Raw genomic sequence first — 22,262 nt, forward strand, 5'->3', positions numbered from 1 at the left:
TGAGCTTAGTTATAATAATAATAATAATAATAACAGAGATTTATAATGCGCACGTATCCACCCTACAGGGTGCTCAAGGCGCTGATTATTACCCCTGGTCATTGGTAACTTGTCACACCCACACACCAAAGTGTGCACAATTCAATCAATCTCTCCTGGGGCACCACAGTGCACCACAGCCACGTGTCCCCCGGGGGACTTCCCATAGGGTGCAGCCACAAACCGGCGCACGCAACTATAATTACAAGTTACCTCGCAGGTCCCCATTTATACACCTGGGTGAAGAGAGGCAATGGAGATAAAGCGCCTTGCCCAAGGACACAACGCAATGATCTGGCCAGGGCTCGAACCTGTAATCCTTAGATCACAAGTCCACTGCCTTAACCACTTGACCACAACGCCTTATCTAGAGGTTGCAAGGTCAAATCCAGGAATACGAAAGATTTGTATCTTTGATCTTACTGTTTAGATTTCAGAAGATGAATAAGGAGAAACCACTTCGGGCATTTTCTTACCATTGAGTCACAAGCTGTCTTCGAACACATTAGTTCTATGGCTTCTATATACTCTAAAGTTCATGTCTTCTGTCGGTGTCTTGTTATTTATTATTACGAAATTTTGTATATAAATACAAGATTTCCATATTATGATTTTCAATATTAATATATTTCTCGTAAATTTAAAGTTATTGGATGGGATGAAGGTAAGTTACTGTTCGAATGAAATGAGATATCCATTATTCAATTGAGGTGCAGTGCCACGCCAGGCAGCATTCGTATGTTATATTCTAACAGTCAAACATTCATCACATAACATATTAACAGTAACTAATATTGTATTTTACTTTGTGGTTAAGTGTGTAATAAGTCGCTTGATCAGATTGAAGTACATTTTTTACATTTTATGCCGGAAACAAAATGGCCTCTTATAAACAGATGTTAGTCGGAAGTTATCCTTATTAGATAACAGGCATGAAAGCAAGACTACCCGAGGTTTAACAATAACACGTAGAACTGCCTAAACCAGAGCAATCTTAAAGATAAAGATCCTTTTTCATTCTGTTTCTTTTAATATATCCCTAAGCTCCAAAACTTAAATCATCATTTTGCCATGATTTCTTTTTTTGGAATAATTATTTTCTAGTAACAAACATTAAAATGAAACCAGTGTTCTTAGCACCGTCATTTGTCAAAATTCGTCTTGCATAATTATTTAACGAGGTTAAAAAATAAGTAAAGATTTTGTTTGTATTACCAATAGCTTTAGAAATCGATGTTTATTTTCCTTTTCTTGTTACAGTATCGCAGAGAAATGGAGAGTGAACTTGAAATATATCTAAATGAAAAGGAAGTTGAAGTCAACAAAATATCACAAAAGAAGAAAGAGGTAAGAAACTCTTACATTTTCTTATTAATTTATTCCAGTGACAGAGCGTTTACAAGAACCGCAAACTATAAACTGACAGAAATGCAATTTCTCGGTTCGATGTTAGTAAATGTTCCGTTAGCGTTGTATACCAAAAGTCATTAGCTTGGCTAGTCAAAGTAATTTTGAAACAAAAATGATACTATTATGGAAAATCTGGAACAAATTTCCAATTTTCTCTTACATGTACATTTATATGCTAATATAAGAAAAATTCGTCTGAGTGATAAAATGATGATGAAAGGGAAAACCATTAACAGAACATTATCATTTCGCTCATTAACCGATGGCGGTGAATTATTGCAAGTTTCTGTAGCATCTAGTATGGAAATATGAAGTTTGTTCATTTGACTGAAGTTATCAATAAATGAAGGGCAAAACAAGTTTCTGTAGTTGCTCAACTGCAAATAGATTTTATTACTTATTTTTGCAATTAAAAATTATTATAAATTATTCATTAGTGGGCTGTCAGGCCCACTTACCTTTTCACATTCATTTACACAGGCTCTCCAGTGGATACGCAGTGTGCTAATTGATTTTGTTTTATTTAAGAAAATTATATGAAACAGATAGAAGACATTGAATCATAAATGATAATTATAGAGGTAATTTTACTCCTTGTAAATTAGGTTAACCGCAAACTCTCCGTGGATGAAATCACCGTGTTTTGCTTCTCTGAAACTTGATCGGATTGCTAATATACATAGTTTCCCATACTTACACATATTTGTAGTGTTGAAGAAATCTTTCACTCAGTTAAAAAAAAAAATGATTGAGCAAAGCCTTTTCAAAGATTTATGAAAATTGTTTGCTCTCTTGCAAATCATAAATAATTCTGTAGTCTAGCTAGCGGATCAGGCATAGCTAGCTCCCGAGGGTGTTATATCGCATGTCAACCAAAAGCAATTTCTTTAATTGTATGTACAAGAAAAAAGCCTTGAAGCTTGAGGGTGTTGAAATAAATTTATTTGATTACATTTTGTAGGATACGATTTCAATATCTCCATGGAGACGTTTATCAAGGTTATCAAAATAAGATGTTGGTACATTGTAACTTAAACAGTTAACTTTTAACTTATAGATTTAAATTTATTAACAATGTATAGTGCCCACTAACGGCGGAATGTTTTAAATTAAAAAACTTTAAAAAATAACTAATAAATTAACATCCGGGATTTCTCGAGAAGGACCCGGAGAGATAAACATCGTTTGCTACCGAAATAATTGCCGACATAGCGGTAAAATGAGAAATCACCAAATGGATCAAAAATAAGGAATGCCCATGAACAAAGCATGCTGATTCATTGTCTACTTTTTATACATTCCGTTTGGACGACATTATGTTTGCAGCTCCTCATATTAGAGCCGGAAAATATCAGAAGTTGTCCAAACCATCCTGATCACAATTTTGCATCCACTGCTAGATAGGGAAAGATGAAAGGATTAGTGAATATGTTCTTGTGAAAGTCATATTAAAAGCTGATTAACGTTTCGTTGATTTGTCTTTTTACAACATGAAATAGTACACGTGCACAGAATAACAAAAAATAATATGAACAGCAATGATGTAGAGGAAAGTAAAACTTAACAAAAATCCGAGTTGTTTGTAAAAGAGTTTCACTCCCTATAAACTGAAAAGAGTCAAATCAGAAATATATAGAACAAATAATGAACAGAGGAATTAAAGAGAAAGTATACAAAGCAAAGCAAAACTTACTAAATAATACGAATCCCAAATTCGAGACCCCACCGACCCTCACAAACCCTCCCGACTAACCCGCCCTCCTCATCCTTGTAGTAAAAAAGCTAAGATTCTTTACGAGAAAATAAAGTTAGGCAGAAAATATATTCTTAATGTATTTTATATCAAAATCGGATATACAGTACGTTACTCAGTGCAGTCGGTTGCTTATTCAACTGAAATATCGTCGCTTAATTAGTCTATCTGTACCACTTACATAATATCAAACAAAAAACTGACATGGTTTGATTTTACATTATAATAATATGCGTTTAAACTGATGCTTGTAGTTAATAGTAAACATCATTAGCAAGCAACAGTTACAGTTCATTGCATTTTGGTTATCCGGGAGCTGTCCTTTGGCAAAACATGTGATGTCATTTGGCCTCATTTAATTGGATAGGAAACATTTCAAGTTATCTTTGCTGCCTACCTGAAGGTTGATTGTTAACAGTGTTAGTCTTAAAATCTCTTTATTAAGTTATATTGTTTAATTTCAGTATTCGTTGAACCCCATCGCCACTACAGAAAATAATATTACAAATAAAGATAAACATTAAAAATCGATGTGAGTCTTAACCCACGTGCATGAAGGAACTCTAACACTTAGACGTAATCAATGTTGATTGTTGGGGTTTGTGTCTCATTTAATCATACAACAGTGAATAAAGCAAGGCAGGATATGTCTAGAATAATAGATGTACGTATGGATCATGTTAATATGCAGACACGTGGCTGTGAAATGATAGCAGAACTCGGTTATTCATTGTTATTCCTTGTGTCGCTGAAAATTCGTCTTAGGTGTTAATTAGGGTAAAGCTGATTAATTAAAGAAACAAAATAGATCAATCCTGAGACAAAACAACACAATACTTCCGATTCATTCTTCCAGAAGTCAGGCAGGCAGGCAAAGACATGTATCGCTTTTATTTCATCTCTTTTTTTCCCGCTTCTTTTCGTGCTTTTTTTTTTTTGCGCTTACAGACGTTATTTTACCCCTGGTCAATGATAACCTGTCCCAGAGACAATCCCTCTAGACGGCTGCAGTTATATACTGCGCCCAATAGCAAGTTACCTCACAGGCAAATATTTAACCCCTGGGTGGAGAGAGGCAGTTGAGATAAAGCATCTTGCCAAAGGACACAACGTAATGAACTAGGCAGGACATGTATTGCTTTCCCGTTATGATTACGTCTTGACAGTTCCCAGACAATTTACTCAGTAACTCACATTCCTGTGTACAGCAACATAATTGTAATCGATTTGTAACAAATTCCAGCCGTTATTGAACTGAAGAACCAAGATGATATTAAACATGATTTCAAACCCGTTTGCCTTAGTGTACGAGGTCTTGACACCTTATTTAATATGCATGGTATCCATATTCTATAAGAACTAACTAGCCATTCTTGGAAAAAAATCAATGGTTAGCACTGTCATCGAGTTTGGCTAACCAAACCAAGGATGAAATATTTGATGAATGTTTCCAAATCTTTGACATTTTGCTTCACTGATGATAAGTTCCTTTGAGTAAGTACAAACTGTATGGGACACTTTCTTATCTGAATTTATATCACATCGTGACACCCTATATTAATTGAGGACAATTTGTATGGATTGGTACGTCGCAGAGGAATATTGCGGTGAATGATTTTCTCTTGACGTACTTTGGTAATACAACCCATACCCTTTACCCCATTTGTTGTTGTCGAAATGAAACAATGCTCCTCTTCTTGAAAATGTTTAAATACCGGAATTTGGGATACCAAGTGGACCATACAGAAGATTCATTTTGTCGACGAGTAGACCTTTTTGAAGTTCCTTTCTTTCTTGCCCACTCAAACCAAATAACCTTTACCACTTTTTGTATTGTGATAATGCCTACTTCTATCCCTAGAGCATAGAGTATGTTTTTTTTCTGTCACAATATTTTCGGTGAAACTGTCAGATGTAATTAGTGTTCAGTCTTATTTTTGTGTAGCTTGTAAACCGAATAAAGCCCTGAATATTACATCAAACACAGTTCCCTGATATCGACAGGTTATGCAACTCATAAACCAATCACAAAGCAAATAGAGTTGAACTGACATATCATGCTTGAATATTGATCCATCTTTCGCTAAAGGATATGAATCTTAAATACGACATGAATGTACTTTTACATTGCTGCAATTGTAATTGATTCATGTGCTGATTTTTTAATTTTATTTTACAGCTTGAACAATCATTGGCAGAAATCGAAAAACGTGACAAAGAGAGATTACAGCAAAACCAGCAGGTAAAGAAAAAATGACAAAATAGCTTTTAGACTTGTAAAAAAGAAATATGACGTTAAATGTTACATTTTTTATCCCTTGATATAACACGCTATTTGATAAGATGTTCTTCCTGACATGATCCAGAATAGCGCCACTTGAAGGGACGATCCAACTAATATGCATTGCTGTAGGTAGTGTGTTTCTCTTTATGTTGCTTCCCACAGGTATATCTAAGAAGTTTAGTTTTATTCATATCTTTATTATTTCTTAATTAATGTTAATCAATCTTTCTTTATTAAATTTTTGTTTTGTTTTTTCTTTCAGTTAGAACAAATGGTGATGGAACTGAGTCGTCATGAGGCGAACATTATCTCCGAGAACGATAATTTATCAAAGGTAACTCGATATGTGTATAATGAGAGGTGCCTTGGATGAATCCCAGTTCGTAACGTACGTCTCCGTATGATTACCTGTTAATGTGAAGATGTTCCTTGTTTGGGTTCTAAAGAAAGTCAACAAACATCACAACGTTTGACGATTTCCAAATTTGCAAAGAGAGTATACTATAATTTAATGGCAATCTACTGCCCGTCATTCATGCATAAAAGAAACATATTACCGTCTCAAAGCCAAGGCCAAAACTATATAACATCGTGGGTCCTCAAAAGAACAACCGAGAGCCAAAAGCCGGCCGTGAAAGATTTCAATCCGGTTTGGGAAAATAATGGACCACAACCTTCCACTAATCAGGTACGCGGATCCTCAAGGGCTTTTGGCTTGTTCATCCGATATGAAATATTGATTCTGTTTTGAGCCTTTATTCCAAGCACACATTTTTCGCTGGCCCTGGTTGGATATATTCATTAGCAAACCCTAGTATAGATAAAGAACATGGTGATGGTACTGTACTTCTAACCTGTAGAAATATACGAAGTAGGATGATGTAAAGGTATTAATGTGTTGTACTATTACACAAAACTTGTCAAATGGATACTTTGTTCAATACGAGAATATTGTGTCCAGCCCAGCTACTACAAAGTTTCATTGTTTAATTCATATCCATTTGAAGAATTTAATGCCTAATTAAATATTCTTGGTGAGGTGTCGGTAGATTAAAGTATCAAACTGTAATTTTTAACTACCTTTCTAGTTATATGTGATATTAACAGGTAGCAACAAATTCACATGAAAAAAAAAAACTTATTTTGCAGGAAAACACCCAACTGAGAATGAGATTAGATCAGTCGTTGGCTGGACTAAATGAGACACAGCAGTTGTGCCTTCAGCTTCAAGAAGAATCAGAAAGGGAAAGAGACTTCATTCAAAGGTACGGTACCGGTTTGAAGTTAAATGCCACATTCGTGCAAAAACGTTCCGAGGTCTTCGACAACCGCTCTGCATAAATAATCACTATATATTTACACTTGATATTTTAATTATAACTTAAATATTATAAATAGGTTATTGTTATCCTAACATGAACAGTCATATATTTTTAAACCAAATTAATTTTATTTGAATCATGGGCTACGGTCTGACGGAAAGCCTCTAGTACTGGGGTGGGCAACTTACGGCCCGCTGGCCACATGCGGCCCGCCAGTGACTTTTTGCGGCCCGTGAGATGTCTCAAGAAAAGGAAAAAAGTCAATCTATTTGACATCATCACAATAAAACGACGTAGCATGTTTATAATGTATCGGCACTAATGATGCTGTCAGGTAGGCGGCCTATTATCCCCATTAATTATCAACTTATACTGTATTGACATTATGTTTTTGTGAATACAGATTAAGTACACACACCTATTGCTTGAAAGTCCTCGGAATCAAAGGTTTGAAATCAACAGTCGTTGGTTAGGTGCGGCCCAGTCAATTTTTCAGTCCTTATATCTGGCCCATTCATTCAAAAAGGTTGCCCACTCCTGCTAGTCTAGTAGAACAGGTGATCGCAGATAAAGAGTTGACCTCACGCATAAACAAAGACAACGTCTGAAGGCAATCGTACGACGAATATAGCGGTATCGTCACATCAGAATTTACATATAAGGCGACAAAGAAAAGAACAAAAGAAGACTTATGACGTCATTAGAGTACTGCTTGAACTAAGACATATACGATATGTACGCTTTTTTGTCATGGAGTCTATCACATCAGCATTATTTTCATAAACTAACGTGTGATATCATGTTTCAAATACCACACGATTTCTAACGTGGTAGACTTAAATAGTTAATGTACGTTATGAAGCATATGCCATAAGAATTTGTTCTGAACTAAGAATCCACGTATATGAGACAATATCAGGTAAATTCTCCTGTTTGAAAGTTTGAAATTCACATCAGTGCATACTTAGCCGAGATTCAATAAAACAGAACTCTATTAGGTGTAGTAACTCAAATAAGTCTCATGACTAATACAAGAAATATAGTTCATTGAAGAATCACATGATGACTAGATTATTGATGTTTTAATGAGTCTTCTTTCGTTTCAGGGAATATTCTGAGGCCTTAGAAGAACAAGAAGAAGTTTCCAAGGATAGACGAAATTTAGAGTTACAATTAGAAAAGCTGAGGTTTGTGCAGCGTTGATAAGGATATAAGAGATATATTAAAATGTAAGCCTTTCAACAGTATGTATGTATGTATGTATTTGAGATCCTCATGCCAGCAGGAACTCGCGAAGAAGCCATCATGGGCTTATCAAACCAGCAAGCTGACCGAAGTCAGTCTCTTAGATTCAGTGGCTCACTTAAATATGCTTTTAATGGAACTTTCACCAGAGTCAACACGTCATTTACCTTAACTTTTTATGATACCTTTCCATTCACTTAACGTTGATGGTTGAATCTGAATGTTATGTTCAGTTGGTCACAAATGATATCGTAATTTGATTTTTTTTAATGTAATTTCATGCGTTCTTATCGCTTTGACTTGAAGTAACGTCTAGCATATTAATGTGCGGTATTAATTTTTCTTAAATTATAAAAGGCGATTGTATCATAACGTCATTTATGTAATGCTCTTTCTTGTAATGACGTCAAACCATGGCTACTAACGTACAAGTGATATGCATTATAATGATTGTTGCATGTAGCGAAATCAAGTCACTTTTGGAATTTTACTACAGCAACCGCAGTTCTCTGTCGGTGCACCCGAACCGAATTGTACAGTTGCTTACAATAGCGTTTTCGACTTGAATATATTGCGCATTTATATGCATCTGTGTTATAACATGATAACACGTGTTTATGATAGAGGCAAATTTTATTGCGGCCTGTGTTAAAAAATTGAAAAAATTAAAAAAATATATATAAAAAATAAAAAATATAAAAATATTTTATATTATATAAAAAAAAATTAAATTTAAAATTTAAAAAAATTTAAAAAAATATATATATATAATACCACTACGATTTACTGTATTGTATCTTTAACATATCTAGCTCTCGCATGCTCCCAAAACATAACACGTGTTAGTGTGTTATAACACCCTGGCATATAATATGCTTCACGTTAAGAACAAATATAAGCTCACACCTTTTCGGCTTGGGTGGTCAGTTGTATGTTATGGTTGTATCCTTTTAGGGAAAAATATGAAAATTTGGTGGAAGATAATTACACAGTTGAGGAAACCAGAAGAGTAGGCGTAATGCAGATGAGTAGAGTGAGCAGTTACAGTGACTGCGAATGCGACCAACAAATGCAGGTTAGTATGCAGGTAGGTACTAGAAACCTTACCCGCAATCCCTACTCAACCCCCCCCCCCCCCTCCACACCCTCCTCCCCTATCCTATACCTTCAACAGCTTCTACATCTCACCAAATCCAAATCCCAAACGCAACACCTCAAACTAGCGAGAAAAGATCAACCTTAATACAACTTCAGACCTTCTAAATTTCGAAACACCCGTCCTTCCAATCCGGATATTTAGATTCTTAACGCAATAGTCGTTGAAATTCCTGCTTTTACCTGCTGGAATCACGTACTAGCCAATATCATTTCTTCTATTCCAAAATGCTTCATTAATTCTTAAAACGGAGAGATGTTATCAGTGGCGTGCACATGCTATCAAAATGGGGGAAAAGTTATGCATCTTCATCGCCTTCCTTTCGACTAATTTAAGTACGGGAATGAACTTTGAATGGAAGAGCCAGACGCAAATAAAGGATTTTATCAACGAGAGGGCGTGGCGGGGAGGTCATTGTTGTTGACTCTCTGGCAGGGGGTGTGGGGGTTTGACACCTTCTGCGAGAATAGCCTCACCTCCGGCTAATTTCGCCCACCTGTTTGCTATTGAAAATGCAAATCATGCTTTTGTATTCCGTGTAAGATTATTTCGATATAAATCATTTCTTGAACCATGCGTAGATCCCACGACAAGTATATTGTGCCATATATCTCTGCTTTAGGCTAAAAAATGACCCCACCTGCTGCCAAATTACAAAAATTACTTTGTTTCAGAAGAGGTAAAGACCAGCTTAATATATGAATATTGAGCTATCGTTAACGTTGTACCCGATGTTGCCATTAATATCATTACATGATAATAAACTAAAGTTTTTTTTCTTTCGCTTTTACCCTTTTCGACAGTTCTTACAACTCAGGACACCAGATCGATGTTTCAAGGTGGTCATGTGTGGTGACTCTGGTGTAGGAAAAACGAGTTTTGTGCAAAGATTCTGTCACAACACTTTTACAGCAAATACTCAAGTCACAATTGGTGAGCCCAATTATTTCATGTTCATAATTGAAAAACTGCAGGGGTGGGATGCATGATTTAAGAATAGAGAGTGTGTGGACCCTGGAGTCGATGACACAGACTCCCATGTAGGGGACCTGTATGGGGGGTGGGTCTTAGACGTATAACGATGCAAATAATGCTAGAAACTATACTTTTCCGTTACGTTCCTTTAGAGGGTTCAATAGGGGAGTAGGGATTCGGGGGGTGTCTCTAGATCGTCGTCTGAAATAGGCTTAAAGACTTTACGAATACCCTTCATATCTTCAATCACTTGTCTTATCTTACGACCATGGTTTTAATGAGATTTATTGATTTATTTACAAAACCTTCGAATTGCACAGTTTATTCACCTGGTTCATGGAGTCACTGATTTGGTGTGGAAAAATAATGTTCTTTCAAATCCAGCTTTAATGTAGAATAATGTATATGTAATTATAACTGTTATAAATGTCAAAGCAATATGGATATGTACTCAACTGTTTGTAAGAACGTTTTAACGATAAACGTGCCAGTATCATAAAGCCCAAACTTTCATATTCAACGAAGAATATTCAAGAGATATCCACGTTTTCTTTCATAACGAGCTGTTCTTGTATGTGACGGATAGTTTTATTCCTATGGCTTAGGGTAATATGAGGATAATATATAACCACATGCGAAACACATTTACCCACATATACCCACATTACCTACATACGACCACAGGTATGACGTCATCGCTCTCTAAAGACGTTTGATCCTGTACAAATACTTTGTCATCAATGTGGTTTAAACCTTGACCTAATAACACCAACCAATACAAGCATCAACTGTTCATGTTGCAATCGTCCCGGGATGAGTCATGAAATGATATTCGTTTGAGTTTGTTTGTTTGTTTCAATACTAATATACAAAGCGGCTGGAACAAAACAAAATACTTGAATGTTAATTACCGGAACAACAGCCTATAAACCCATGAAAAATGATATTTTATTATCTTTTCAGAAATCGGCTTCCATATGAAATCACTGGTGATGGACAATAGTGTTGTTTCGTTACAAATATGGGACACAGCTGGACAAGAAAGGTAAAATATTGATGTTAACGAGAGTTTGGTAACTATTCGTGTATACTAGATTTGTTTAAAATGCTAAACAATGCAGAAAATGTATTGGATTAACGCATTCTCAAACATTCCAAAATTCATATCATATAGAACAATCTCAAAGGCAACGCAATGGTGTGCCTCCCAACTTATAATGTTCTAATTGTTTATACTGTAACAAACGCAGGGTACGCATACTATAACAAATCAAACCTTGTGTTTGTATTGACTGTGCTGTCTTTCCAGAAGTGTAATTAGAAAAGCATGGTTAAAATCACTGTTTAGCTTTTTAAACGTTACTTGTGAATGTTTATTCCTTCCAAAATACATTCAATTCTTGGGACTCGACCTGAGTATTTTATTAGGTTATGAAGTCATTTAAGAAAAGAAATATCAATTCAAGTTCACATGGGACTTACCAGATTCATCGCGCAATCTAAATGGAATAAACTGCAATAATTTATAACTCAAGAATCATTTCAATTATATGATAACGAGTCTGGCTTCCATTTTGTCACGAAATAAGAAAGAGTAATGAAAACAGAGATGTAAATTTCTACTAGAAACCTCTGTCTAGTTTATTTGGAATATTTATATTTTACCGGTATCGCCTTACCACCCTGCTCTTACCTCTGTCTATCAAAAATGAAACTGAACTTTCCATCATATCTATTTGTCTTTTTATTTAAATTATATCAAATTCTTTCCATAGATTTCGAAGCATTCCTCATGCGTACTTTCGCAAAGCGGATGGCGTTCTTTTGCTTTATGACGTTACGTGTGAGAAATCCTTCATCAATGTTAAAGGATGGATTCAGAGTATAAGAGTGAGTAAATTGGAAGCCATTAATCCTCCATTAATGTAAAAGCATGGATTTAGAGTTTAAGAGTGAGTAAATTCGAAGCCATAAATCCTTCACCAATGTTAAACGATGGATTCAGAGTACAAGAGTACTTAAATTAATCCTTCATCAATGTAAAAGCATGGATTTTGAGTTAAAGATTGAGTAAATTCGAAGCCATAGTTCCTCCATCAATGTTAAACGAGGGAGTCAGAGTACAAGAGTACTTGAAGTCGAAGTCGAAGTCGAAATCGTAAATCCTTCATCAATGTTACAGAATGTATTCAGAGTATAAGAGTGAGTAAATTCGAAGCCATAAATCCTCCATCAATGTTAAAGCATGAATTTAGAGTATAAGACTGAGGAAATTCGAAGCCATAAATCCTTCATCAATGTTAAAGGATGGATTTAAAGTATAAGAGTGAGTAAATTCGAAGCCAAATATCCTTCATCGATGTGAAAACATGGATTTAGAGTATAAGATTGAGTAAATTTGAAGCCATAAATCTTTCACCAATGTTAAGCGATGGAGTCAGAGTACAAGAGTACTTAAATCAATCCTTCATCAATGTTAAGGCATAGATTTAGAGTTTAAGATTGAGGAAATTCGAAGCCATAATTCCTCCATCAATGTTAAACGATGGAGTCAGAGTACAAGAGTACTTGAAGTCGATATCATAAATCCTTCATCAATGTTACAGGATGGATTTAGAGTATAAGGTTGAGGAAACTCGAAACCATAAATCCTTCATCAGTGTTAAAGGATCGATGTTAAGAATAACAATGAGTAAATTCGAATCCAGAAATTATTTTCATCAAGTTTTTAAAGGATGGATTATAAAAGTAGTCAAACCAGAAATCCTCATCAATGTTAAAGGATGGATATATGAGTGAATCCAAAACCATGTATCCTTCATGTACAGAGTATAACAATGAGTAAACTCAAAACCACAAATACTTCTAAAGAGATGGTAACATAGTCTAGGAGCAACTCAATCCGAAACAGGAAATCCATATTCAGTTAACAGATTCATACAGAGCATAAGAGTATATTGTTGATCAGTATTACATGACATTGTTTTAATGTATTTAGTAGTAAACATATTTTCATTTACTCATATTAATCTACCTAGCAATTTGGTAATATAATTATATTTTTGTACTACCACTATTGGTTTGCTTTGTTGAAAAAGCGTACTTGCAAAAAAACATTGCAAATATTTAAAGCATCTCCATATTTTTCCCTGTGAACATAGAATTCGATCCGATCGATTGATTATGTTCCTAACATAGCAATTTATTGGTTTTCGTTAATAATTAATAGCTTCTCGACTTTTCTTGAAAAGAATATCAAGCTCAAATGCGATGGAAATGTATAAATAATGATTACTTTTCTCAATCTTAGGATGTTGATGAAGACGCTAGGATCATGCTAGTTGGTAACAAAGGTGATATGCCGGAACTCAAAGAAGTGCCAGCCGCTGTTGCCGCAAGAGCTGCTGAGGTAGTTAAGCACACAACATATTTTTTTTTGTTAGATAAGATTCAAGTGTTAAAGGTTGTATCTACAGCCATACTTCCGTGGTATATATAACTCATGTCACCCAATCAGACTACATGCCTTTGTATTTGATACACGCTTGAAATATCTCCTTTGTATCTTCGGTATATATGTTTTATTTTATGTATACTTTAAATGTCTTTTTTTCTTGTATCTTTGGTATCTGATTTGAATGTGCCGATTAAATAGTGAGGAAATAGAACAGAGAAGAGCGGGTGGTTGGAAACGGATACACATGGTGGAATCAGCAATAAACGTTTTATTTTGTGCAGAAATAAAGAAACATGCATGTTAATATTATAAGAAATGAAGTTCTCTATTATAATCTCCTTCAAAATACGGAATGCTATAAACGGAGAATAACCCCCCGTTTTACTTAACATACTTTCCGTGACTGTCCACTGCTCGTATATCTCCGTAAGCGTGACAAAATGAATAAGGAGATGCATCGTCATATAGAAGCAATGTTGACAGTTCTAAATATCCTATGGATTATAAATATACATATTATCATTAATGTCAGTTATACACAAAACTTCACCCATACACAAGTAATATCATTTGTTGAAGTATGCGAAATTGTTGAACAATGATTATTGAACGAAGAAGATGGTAATTAGATGCTATATTCGAACCAAAATTATCATATTAATGTTGCCAAATTATTCCAGTTTTTATCTCTATTGAAAAAAGGAATGTTCGAAAACAATTAGGAAATTTAAAGAATCATAGCGATAGTTGTATGAGGTTATGGTTTGTCTGCTTTCATACACGGGAATTTGGTCGAGCGCCATCAAACCACCAGTCGTTTTACCATAAAGTTTCTCTGATTGTGACGTGAACTTAATAGGATAGTTTAAGCGATTAATTGCATAAACCCAATGGCAACACTCCATCAGTGGGAAACACGAGAGAGCAAAAACGTTGCTGGTAGCTTGGTTTGACGTCTGGGCTGTTATACTTCACAACGCCTTAATTTTAATAGCTATAATTTCCCTAAAACGTGTTTCAACATTCTTCCTTTATTAGGTAAAGGAAATGAAACTGATTAAATTGCTAACATTTATATGATGCAATTTCCGTCCTATTTTGAGTAGAAATCTTATACGTCTTAAACTAAATGAGATTCTCTATCATTTTCTCTCTTGTATATTTGAAGATGGTCAGTTTCTTTTCCGTTTTACATTACTAGCTGCAGTAGGTATGAGAGTAATAGAACACGAGAACACAGTTTGTCCGACGGTCGACGTTGTGTGTTTTTTGGAGAGTTTGGTTAGCTACAGTAAAATAATTTGATATGCACTTATAATAACAAATGTATGCCTTAAATACCAAAAACACAAAGCAAAATCGTTTGCTATGAAAGAGGAACCTATGCACTCTGTTAGTTGACCGCCGTGTCTCAATATCTTGTCCGTAACTTGGGATATGTTTGATTGTTACAAATACTTTAATCTTTGACTGGCTAGTGATCAATTTTATCACCAAAATAAAACAACAAAACATATCTCCGCGATACTTAATGCTATAAGGAGTTGGTTTTAATCTAAAGATACAGACACATGTCAGATTTAGCCATCTGGAGATCCTTGCAAGTCAAGAATTATGAATATGAAATTTTAGAAAAATTAGAAAAAGTAAGAAAATATAAGTCCATATCTCCTCATGCCATTCAACTAAAATAATCCTAACATTCTTTTCAATCTTATACTAATTGTGTTACAAATATAATTTTTCTTACAACAGGAAAGTGATGCTCTTTTCATCGAAACTAGCGCTAAAACAGGATCGAATATTTTCGAAGCATTTGGAAAACTTGCAAGGTAAGTACTATAAGATGCTTAGTAGATTCATAGGCCCTCTGTAGTATGAACAGAATACTAAAGAATCAATCACAAATTTATGGATACATTTGTGTCTTTAGACTTAGTAAAGTTATTTCGTCGCGCCCGAACGGACTAACTAAAGTTGTAATATATCTACGCCAACATAAGAGCATCGAACAGGGTGTCCTTTACAGAATGTTCGCTGATGAAGTTAAGAGCTCATTAATTCTTACAGTATATAATTAAATGAATTTCATTGAAATTAATGAGTGACTGCGTACGGGGATAAAATTATGTCAAACAACGTGACACACTGGAATAGTTCATTCAAAACCCCATCTTCACCATCTTGTTTCCAAACTCTGTAAATGTAAAAAAAATTCACCAATCTCAACCCTTGCTTACTTCTTCATCGTTGTATAGGTGGCTTGTAATTTCATCATCTCAGCAAATGTTCTTCAAATGCGTACTCTGGCTTACAGCTTAGTTACTCCCACATGCCTATATGATGTGTATTAATTTATAGAAATGTGTGAAATTATTGAGCGTGTGCAATAAGAGATATTCCGGTGATAAACAAAACAACAATCGTGATAGAGAGAACGAATTTTCTGCACTATCAATTAAGAAAACATATCTTGCTTTCTTGTAGACAGTTGATATAGACTAGATATAGTTCTTCGGATGCACAGTTATCTCATAAAAAATGAAACTCTAAGGATTCCTTACTTCAGCAAGGTTATCATTGTAGGCGGTTTGTGATCTCATCTTTGTAGTAGATCTTCCTAAAAAGCTTTACTTTGCTATCGTAGTATTGTTGTTTGAGTTTGAGTATGTTTTCAAACAATAGAAGAGGAGTAGTACACACGTCAAGATAGAACAAAGTGGTGGAGGAGGACTAAAAATACAATAGCTTGTACGAGCAGTCCCCCTTAAACAGTTAAACACTACAGATAAACACAAAACAACAATACAGGAAAAGAGGAATAGAGGAACAGAACAAAGAAAGAAAGAAAAAACAAAGATAATTAACAAATTACAAGCAATAATAATTTAAAAGGTGATCCTTTAACCTTTTATAAGGAGAAGATAAATACTATTCATAGCTTTATCTTATCATCTAATGTATTCCAAAGTTCAAAGCCATCATCTATATACAAAAAAATTATGAGCAATATCATTGCAAGAATGGTTTGTGCAAATTCGTGAGACGTCTTCGTGTTATAAGAATGGAATTTGTGGTTGAATACATTTTTATCTTGAAAAGGTGATCAATGGGAAAGTTTGCTTGTTTGTCAGTGCTTTCTTCAATTAAAATTTTTTTAATACCCAACTTTTTTGTAGGATTACTACAGTATGCGAACGTTATGAAGAAAGAAAACAATCCAAACCGAACGACATTTCAGCTAGATTATCCTGATGATTTATAAATGAACAGTTGTTAAATGCATTCAGGACACTTTCAGAATATTATAACAATCGTTTACTTCCACTATAAAATGCATGCAACTATGACATGTGAGTTTGATCTGACAGATTCCAGTGATTTCGAGTGTTTTATCTAAACAATTGATATCAAACACCTAAATATCTTTTATGGAACCTTAAAACTACTTTAGACACAAGCAAATCATCTTGTTAGTACTGGATTGTGTTTCATCCTGTCATGTTCAATGTTCACCTCTCTTCGTAATGGTGGAAAATACTGCTCCGCGTCATCGGGGAATGACAGCACATTTATACGATGTTCAAAGTGGCCTTAACCAAGCATAACATTGATATTTGTTTAGAATTTAGGTATTTCACTTGCAGAACATAAGATCCTTTATAATTTGTTTATTTTCCTTCTATTTTGGTTCAGGGAACTACAGAATAAAGAAGATGACAATGTGAGTCAGGTTTATATCAGCACTGTCGATCTCAATGAGGTAACATTCGCCCCCAAGAAGAAGAAGAAATGCTGCAGATTGTAAAACGGAGAGAAAAATTTGGAAATTCTCAAAGATATTCTCGTCACCTGTACTGCTCAAAGGACCACACAGGATAGACACATATTTGAAATTACCAATTTTTTTCAGCAAAGAGAACTTTGTAAACAGACATCGATTATTTACTTTTACTTCTCTATAAGGTTTACGACAAATTAACGGAGATCTGAACATTGCAAATGGATTTTGCGTGAGAGTGTTCAGCTGTTGACGCGTATTATTTAGGTCATTGAGTAACAGTGTAGAAAATCCCCTGGTGTATTCTATGCTGACGACTTTTTGAACTGAAACCTCTGGGGATATTGTGTAGTATATGTAAAAGAACTTCCCAACTAGTGTGTATTCGACCGAAGCATTGCTGTTAATGTTGCCCTTGGTGTCGCAATACTTGAACACGGTAACATGCTCAGTAGTTATAAGTATGTCTAACGTGTAGGAACTTGATATTTAACAAGTGCGGATGATAAATACAGCTATAGTAAATGTTCCTAAGAAACAAGTTGTTCAGAAAAAATTGCTTATAGTAACAAAACAAATGAACAAACTATACAGACGGCAATCAACCAGTTATAGTATGGACTAAGTAAAGTTCGCTACGAGTGGCTGGGGGTGGGGGTGGGGGTGGGGGAGATAGGGATTATGCACCGGCTTATAACGTACACGTCATAGAGATTATATTATTATAGACCATACCGTGGATACAAACATCATTATATTAACAAAGTAGCTTCTGCACTATGCTGAGGTCTTTTATAAGAATTGAGATGATCATATATAAACTAACACAGTGTATAACTTTGAGGCTTGTTAACTTATTTTGAAACAAGTCCAGTGTCTTAGATTAATATTGTATAAAGGTTACAGAGTAACTAACTTTCGATGCTAACTGGATTTTCTTTGCCAAAAGTAACATTAAGAAAAGATTTAATGGACAGATGGCACAGATAAGAGGTTGTTGGGTAATAAAGAAATTCTCCAACCAATGGACTGATATTTGTTTATTTTGAAGCAAGTTTGTTAGAGTCGCGCTTGTTGAAATAGCTGAACGGCTAGATAATGTGAGGGCATTTTGAGTCTTCGTGCATTGCTGATTAAATGCACCATCTTTATCGTTTAGGTCAAAATGCACATTACGAGAACAAAACAAAAAAACAAACAATTTTTGAAAGCAAGCTTTATGGCACTGATGATTATTCAATGATCTAAAACAATAACAAATTAAAACATTTTAAACTAATTAAAGCTTTGAACTTAAGTTATTACAAATATTAAAGGCTTTTTAATCAATTATAATGTGGTGAAGCGATTCTGACGTTTCATGTTATGTGTATATAAAGCTTAATTATGCAAGATAAGAGTTCCAATAGATGTAAATTCAAAGAGGACTTAAAGGCATGCAAAGTATCTAGAAAAAAAGAAAGAAACATGATTTTGAGTTATTAAAGTCACTGTATATGAATAAATATATCCAAGAAAGTCAACTGTACTTCTCTTTGAGTTTTATTTCAAGATACTGAAGACTCGCCCAAACCGCGTGCCGCCCGCAGAAAAAAAAGTGAACTTTCCGTTGCTTGCAAGTGAAGTTTTTTTTTTGTCGCTACAAAATGCAGACAGTAATGAAATGTGATATACCTTATTATCTTTCATCTGGACCTGAGATGTCCATCGCTGCTATGTAAACTGTGTTGTGGGTATTGACCGTAACTGCATGTATTGACTGTACACTAGTGTTTAATTACCGACGGTAGCAAGCTGTATGTGTATTTTCTGGGATCGATAGTGATGTCTAACTCTTCTGTTACACCTCATTTGAAACTAGGTCAGATAACAGGCATCATACGTTTCTTTGTGCGCGATTCTTCACTCCCTTTAATGTGTTATAAAAGCTAAAAATTGATCAGCATTCACCAGAATTGACAACAATATCACAGCGTTGATGCTTTGGAAAGCAGTATTAAACGTTGCTGAACTACTTTATGTCAATCCTACTTAGACATGTCATCTGAACACAGTAGTTACATAACAGAAATATACAGCTACAGCAGTATATGAGAAATCATGACAAGGAAGAAATAACCATTTTGAACCTTTTGCCGTTAGTAGAGCAACTTAGCATTAAGAAGATTCGAGAAATAGCAAAGACAACATCTAAATGATATCATTTATTCATTTTAACAACATTACTCTATCATAAACGTTCCATTGCTTAAGACTATGGACGGTGACTATGCAGTCAAGAAACTGACTCAGTTTGTTAATTAAGTTTATGTTTGCCAAAGGACTCAACACATAAAAATCTTCAAACAACAATTGCATGTGGCTATTTCTAGGTACTATCAAATCATTTCATTGTTGCATGCTGCGGATACCATGAGGTCTACACAGTCCCGCAAAACGTAACAAATTTGTGTGGGAACAAAAGTCGAGAGGAAAATCCAAATTGATGAGACATGGAGTAAGACAATTTAAAGCAGAATTAAAACGTCGTGTACAACATAATAAGTTTAGACACCTATTGATCTAATTCGAATTGGTGTAGTGCCAGCTAAAATGTAAACCACCAGGGTACCATTGGCAACAAGCCATTAAACAACCGCTGCATTTATTGATGACAAAATAAAAAATACCGTTTTTTCCCCTGTTAGCTTTTTTACTCTAATTACCCGTCACAGAGGATACGATTTGAAGGTGGTGAAGCTGGAAACTGTTTGCTGATTTCTGAGATGGAGTTAAATGTTTTCGGAGATTTGGGGATCCCAAATTTCCAAATCCAGGCCGGTGAATGGACTTGCATAAAGGACGAACGGTGTTTGTTTTAGCTGATTCTTGGTAAATTGGTGTAGGTGGTGTGTAAGAACTGCGCCCCTGTCAAGGAATTTATCCCTTGGTTTGTTTAATCTTTCGATGACTGATGTAATGTCGGCGATGGCTGTTATTGTTTCACAGTCTTTGTCCTGTGGCATGTGGTAGGCTATTCGATATCACATACGTTTATTGACACATTTTATAGAGTCTTAGTCAAATTAAGATTTGTTGCACCATGAGTAAGCATTTACAACACCCCTTATTTTTGCTCTGATCAGTGGCAACTGTACTGAAGGACTGTAATTCACAACACGCATTTTGGCCCGCACAAACTACAAAGTTGCAATTGGTTTGTATTAACGTGTAAGGTTAAAACATTGTAACTGGTTGCTTGCCGCGCCAAAGAGACTTAAAATGGAAAAACGCACAGGGCGTTTTCTTTTTCTTTTCGTTTTTTTTTTAAATTTATTGTGATTGTGTGTTTAGGCATATGATTTAAAGAAATAATAAAGCTTTCTGTTCAATGGATCAAATACGTCACTTATGAAGGTATAGACTCCCTGAATGAAAACTATTACCAAAGGTGATAATACCTTCTTGCAATGAAAAGAAAAACTAGACTTGAATATGGTATGGTTGTTCAGTCTACCGATCCTGCACACAATAGATTTACTAACCCTGTGACGCCAGAGAAAAATATCATATAATCTTGAATATGCACCGTTGCATAATATTTCGGTTTATAAGTATATATGATGGTGAAAGAGTAGTTTGATGTTAATCAGAATACTGTCGTAATAAAATGGTGATATAACTCCATTAGAATACACAGTTAGGCCTATCAGTAGTGGCATATACGGTGCCTTTGTAATAGTTGTATAGCAAAGATCCGCATACGGTTAGGTCGACTACAAGAGGGCTAACCCACTAGACCCACCAGACCCGAGACCCACAAGACCCTCAGACTCGCTAAAAAGGTCAAAGCTTCCTTGAACTATGGACTTGATGCTAAAAGATGACCTAATTTGATGGCCGTCAGCAGGTTGCGAAATCTGCAGATAGTCCCTAACGACCCTTATTGAAAGGGGTGAGCTCGGGGGGGGGGGGGGGTAATGGGGGTCCATTTTGGGCCCATAGTCTACCCAACGATATTGTATGGTATCCGAATTGTTGGTGACGGGCATATAATTTTGCTCTGTGATTGACTAAAATAATAATAATTAAGAAAAAAACTTGTACGTTTAAATCAATTCCCCTATACAAAAGTCTCTGGTTTGAGAAGGTAAATGACTATCAGAGAAGGATAAATCTCACAAAGCTCTTTTCCATTTGTTCTACCATCTTGTTCGGTGGTGGTAAAGAGCAAAAGTGCGTATCTACACTTAATTTTTTATGTTTGTGATAACCTGTTTGAGTTTGATGTCTTGGGCCATAAAATGTTATATTGGTATATGCGTTTTGACCCCAATACTTTGGTAATACATATCAGATGAGTTGAAATGATACAAAAAGCATAATGCCTTTAGCCCCCAATCCACCTCCCGTTCCGTCACCACTGTTTGATGCAGGTCCGGATCCAGGATTCTGGAAGGGTGAGGGGTTTGCTCATGGAGAATTCGTTGGCGCATTTCATTTTCGGACTGAAAACGTGTGTTTTATTTTCGGACTGAAAACGTGTCGGACTGACAACGTGTACCCAAGATAGCAACGACAAAAAGTCACAAATGCGCACGAGATAACCTTGGAAACCTTTCCATGAAACAAATAACTGATTATTATCGAAGACTAGTCTCTACTTTACTGCTGATCCATTGTTCAATTTATACGGGTGACTTGTCAAGGTCAGAGAAGCAAACAAAAGTTGTTGATCAAAATCGAGATATATAGGCTTTTGTCGCTAGAATTGAACAACGTCAGTCCTGTTTTAGTGACATATTCATCATCACCTTTATTATCATTTTTAAATTATCGGGTGGGGAAGGCGAGGGGCATG

The 22,262-nt window shown here is 35.3% G+C and overlaps 1 protein-coding gene across 3 annotated transcripts in view; it reads left to right on the forward strand.

Annotated features, from left to right (window-relative positions):
- LOC139983177 (uncharacterized) overlaps nt 1-18,945 on the forward strand; it is a 56,851-nt gene extending 37,906 nt beyond the window's left edge. For 2 of the 3 annotated variants that reach the window (XM_071996558.1, XM_071996560.1), the window contains exons 4-15: nt 1,300-1,386; nt 5,382-5,444; nt 5,749-5,820; nt 6,636-6,751; nt 7,915-7,995; nt 9,008-9,140; nt 10,013-10,142; nt 11,148-11,229; nt 11,960-12,074; nt 13,495-13,593; nt 15,397-15,473; nt 17,338-18,945. In XM_071996558.1, coding sequence (XP_071852659.1) covers nt 1,300-1,386; nt 5,382-5,444; nt 5,749-5,820; nt 6,636-6,751; nt 7,915-7,995; nt 9,008-9,140; nt 10,013-10,142; nt 11,148-11,229; nt 11,960-12,074; nt 13,495-13,593; nt 15,397-15,473; nt 17,338-17,449 — 1,167 coding nt within the window. In that variant the 3' untranslated portion in view covers nt 17,450-18,945. The remainder of the gene's footprint in view (nt 1-1,299; nt 1,387-5,381; nt 5,445-5,748; nt 5,821-6,635; nt 6,752-7,914; nt 7,996-9,007; nt 9,141-10,012; nt 10,143-11,147; nt 11,230-11,959; nt 12,075-13,494; nt 13,594-15,396; nt 15,474-17,337) is intronic. The other variant, XM_071996559.1, reaches the window with a different exon arrangement.
- Nucleotides 18,946-22,262: the final 3,317 nt, after the last annotated feature.

The sequence above is a fragment of the Apostichopus japonicus genome, chromosome 16 (assembly GCF_037975245.1).
Source record: "Apostichopus japonicus isolate 1M-3 chromosome 16, ASM3797524v1, whole genome shotgun sequence".
Classification (NCBI taxonomy): domain Eukaryota; kingdom Metazoa; phylum Echinodermata; class Holothuroidea; order Aspidochirotida; family Stichopodidae; genus Apostichopus; species Apostichopus japonicus.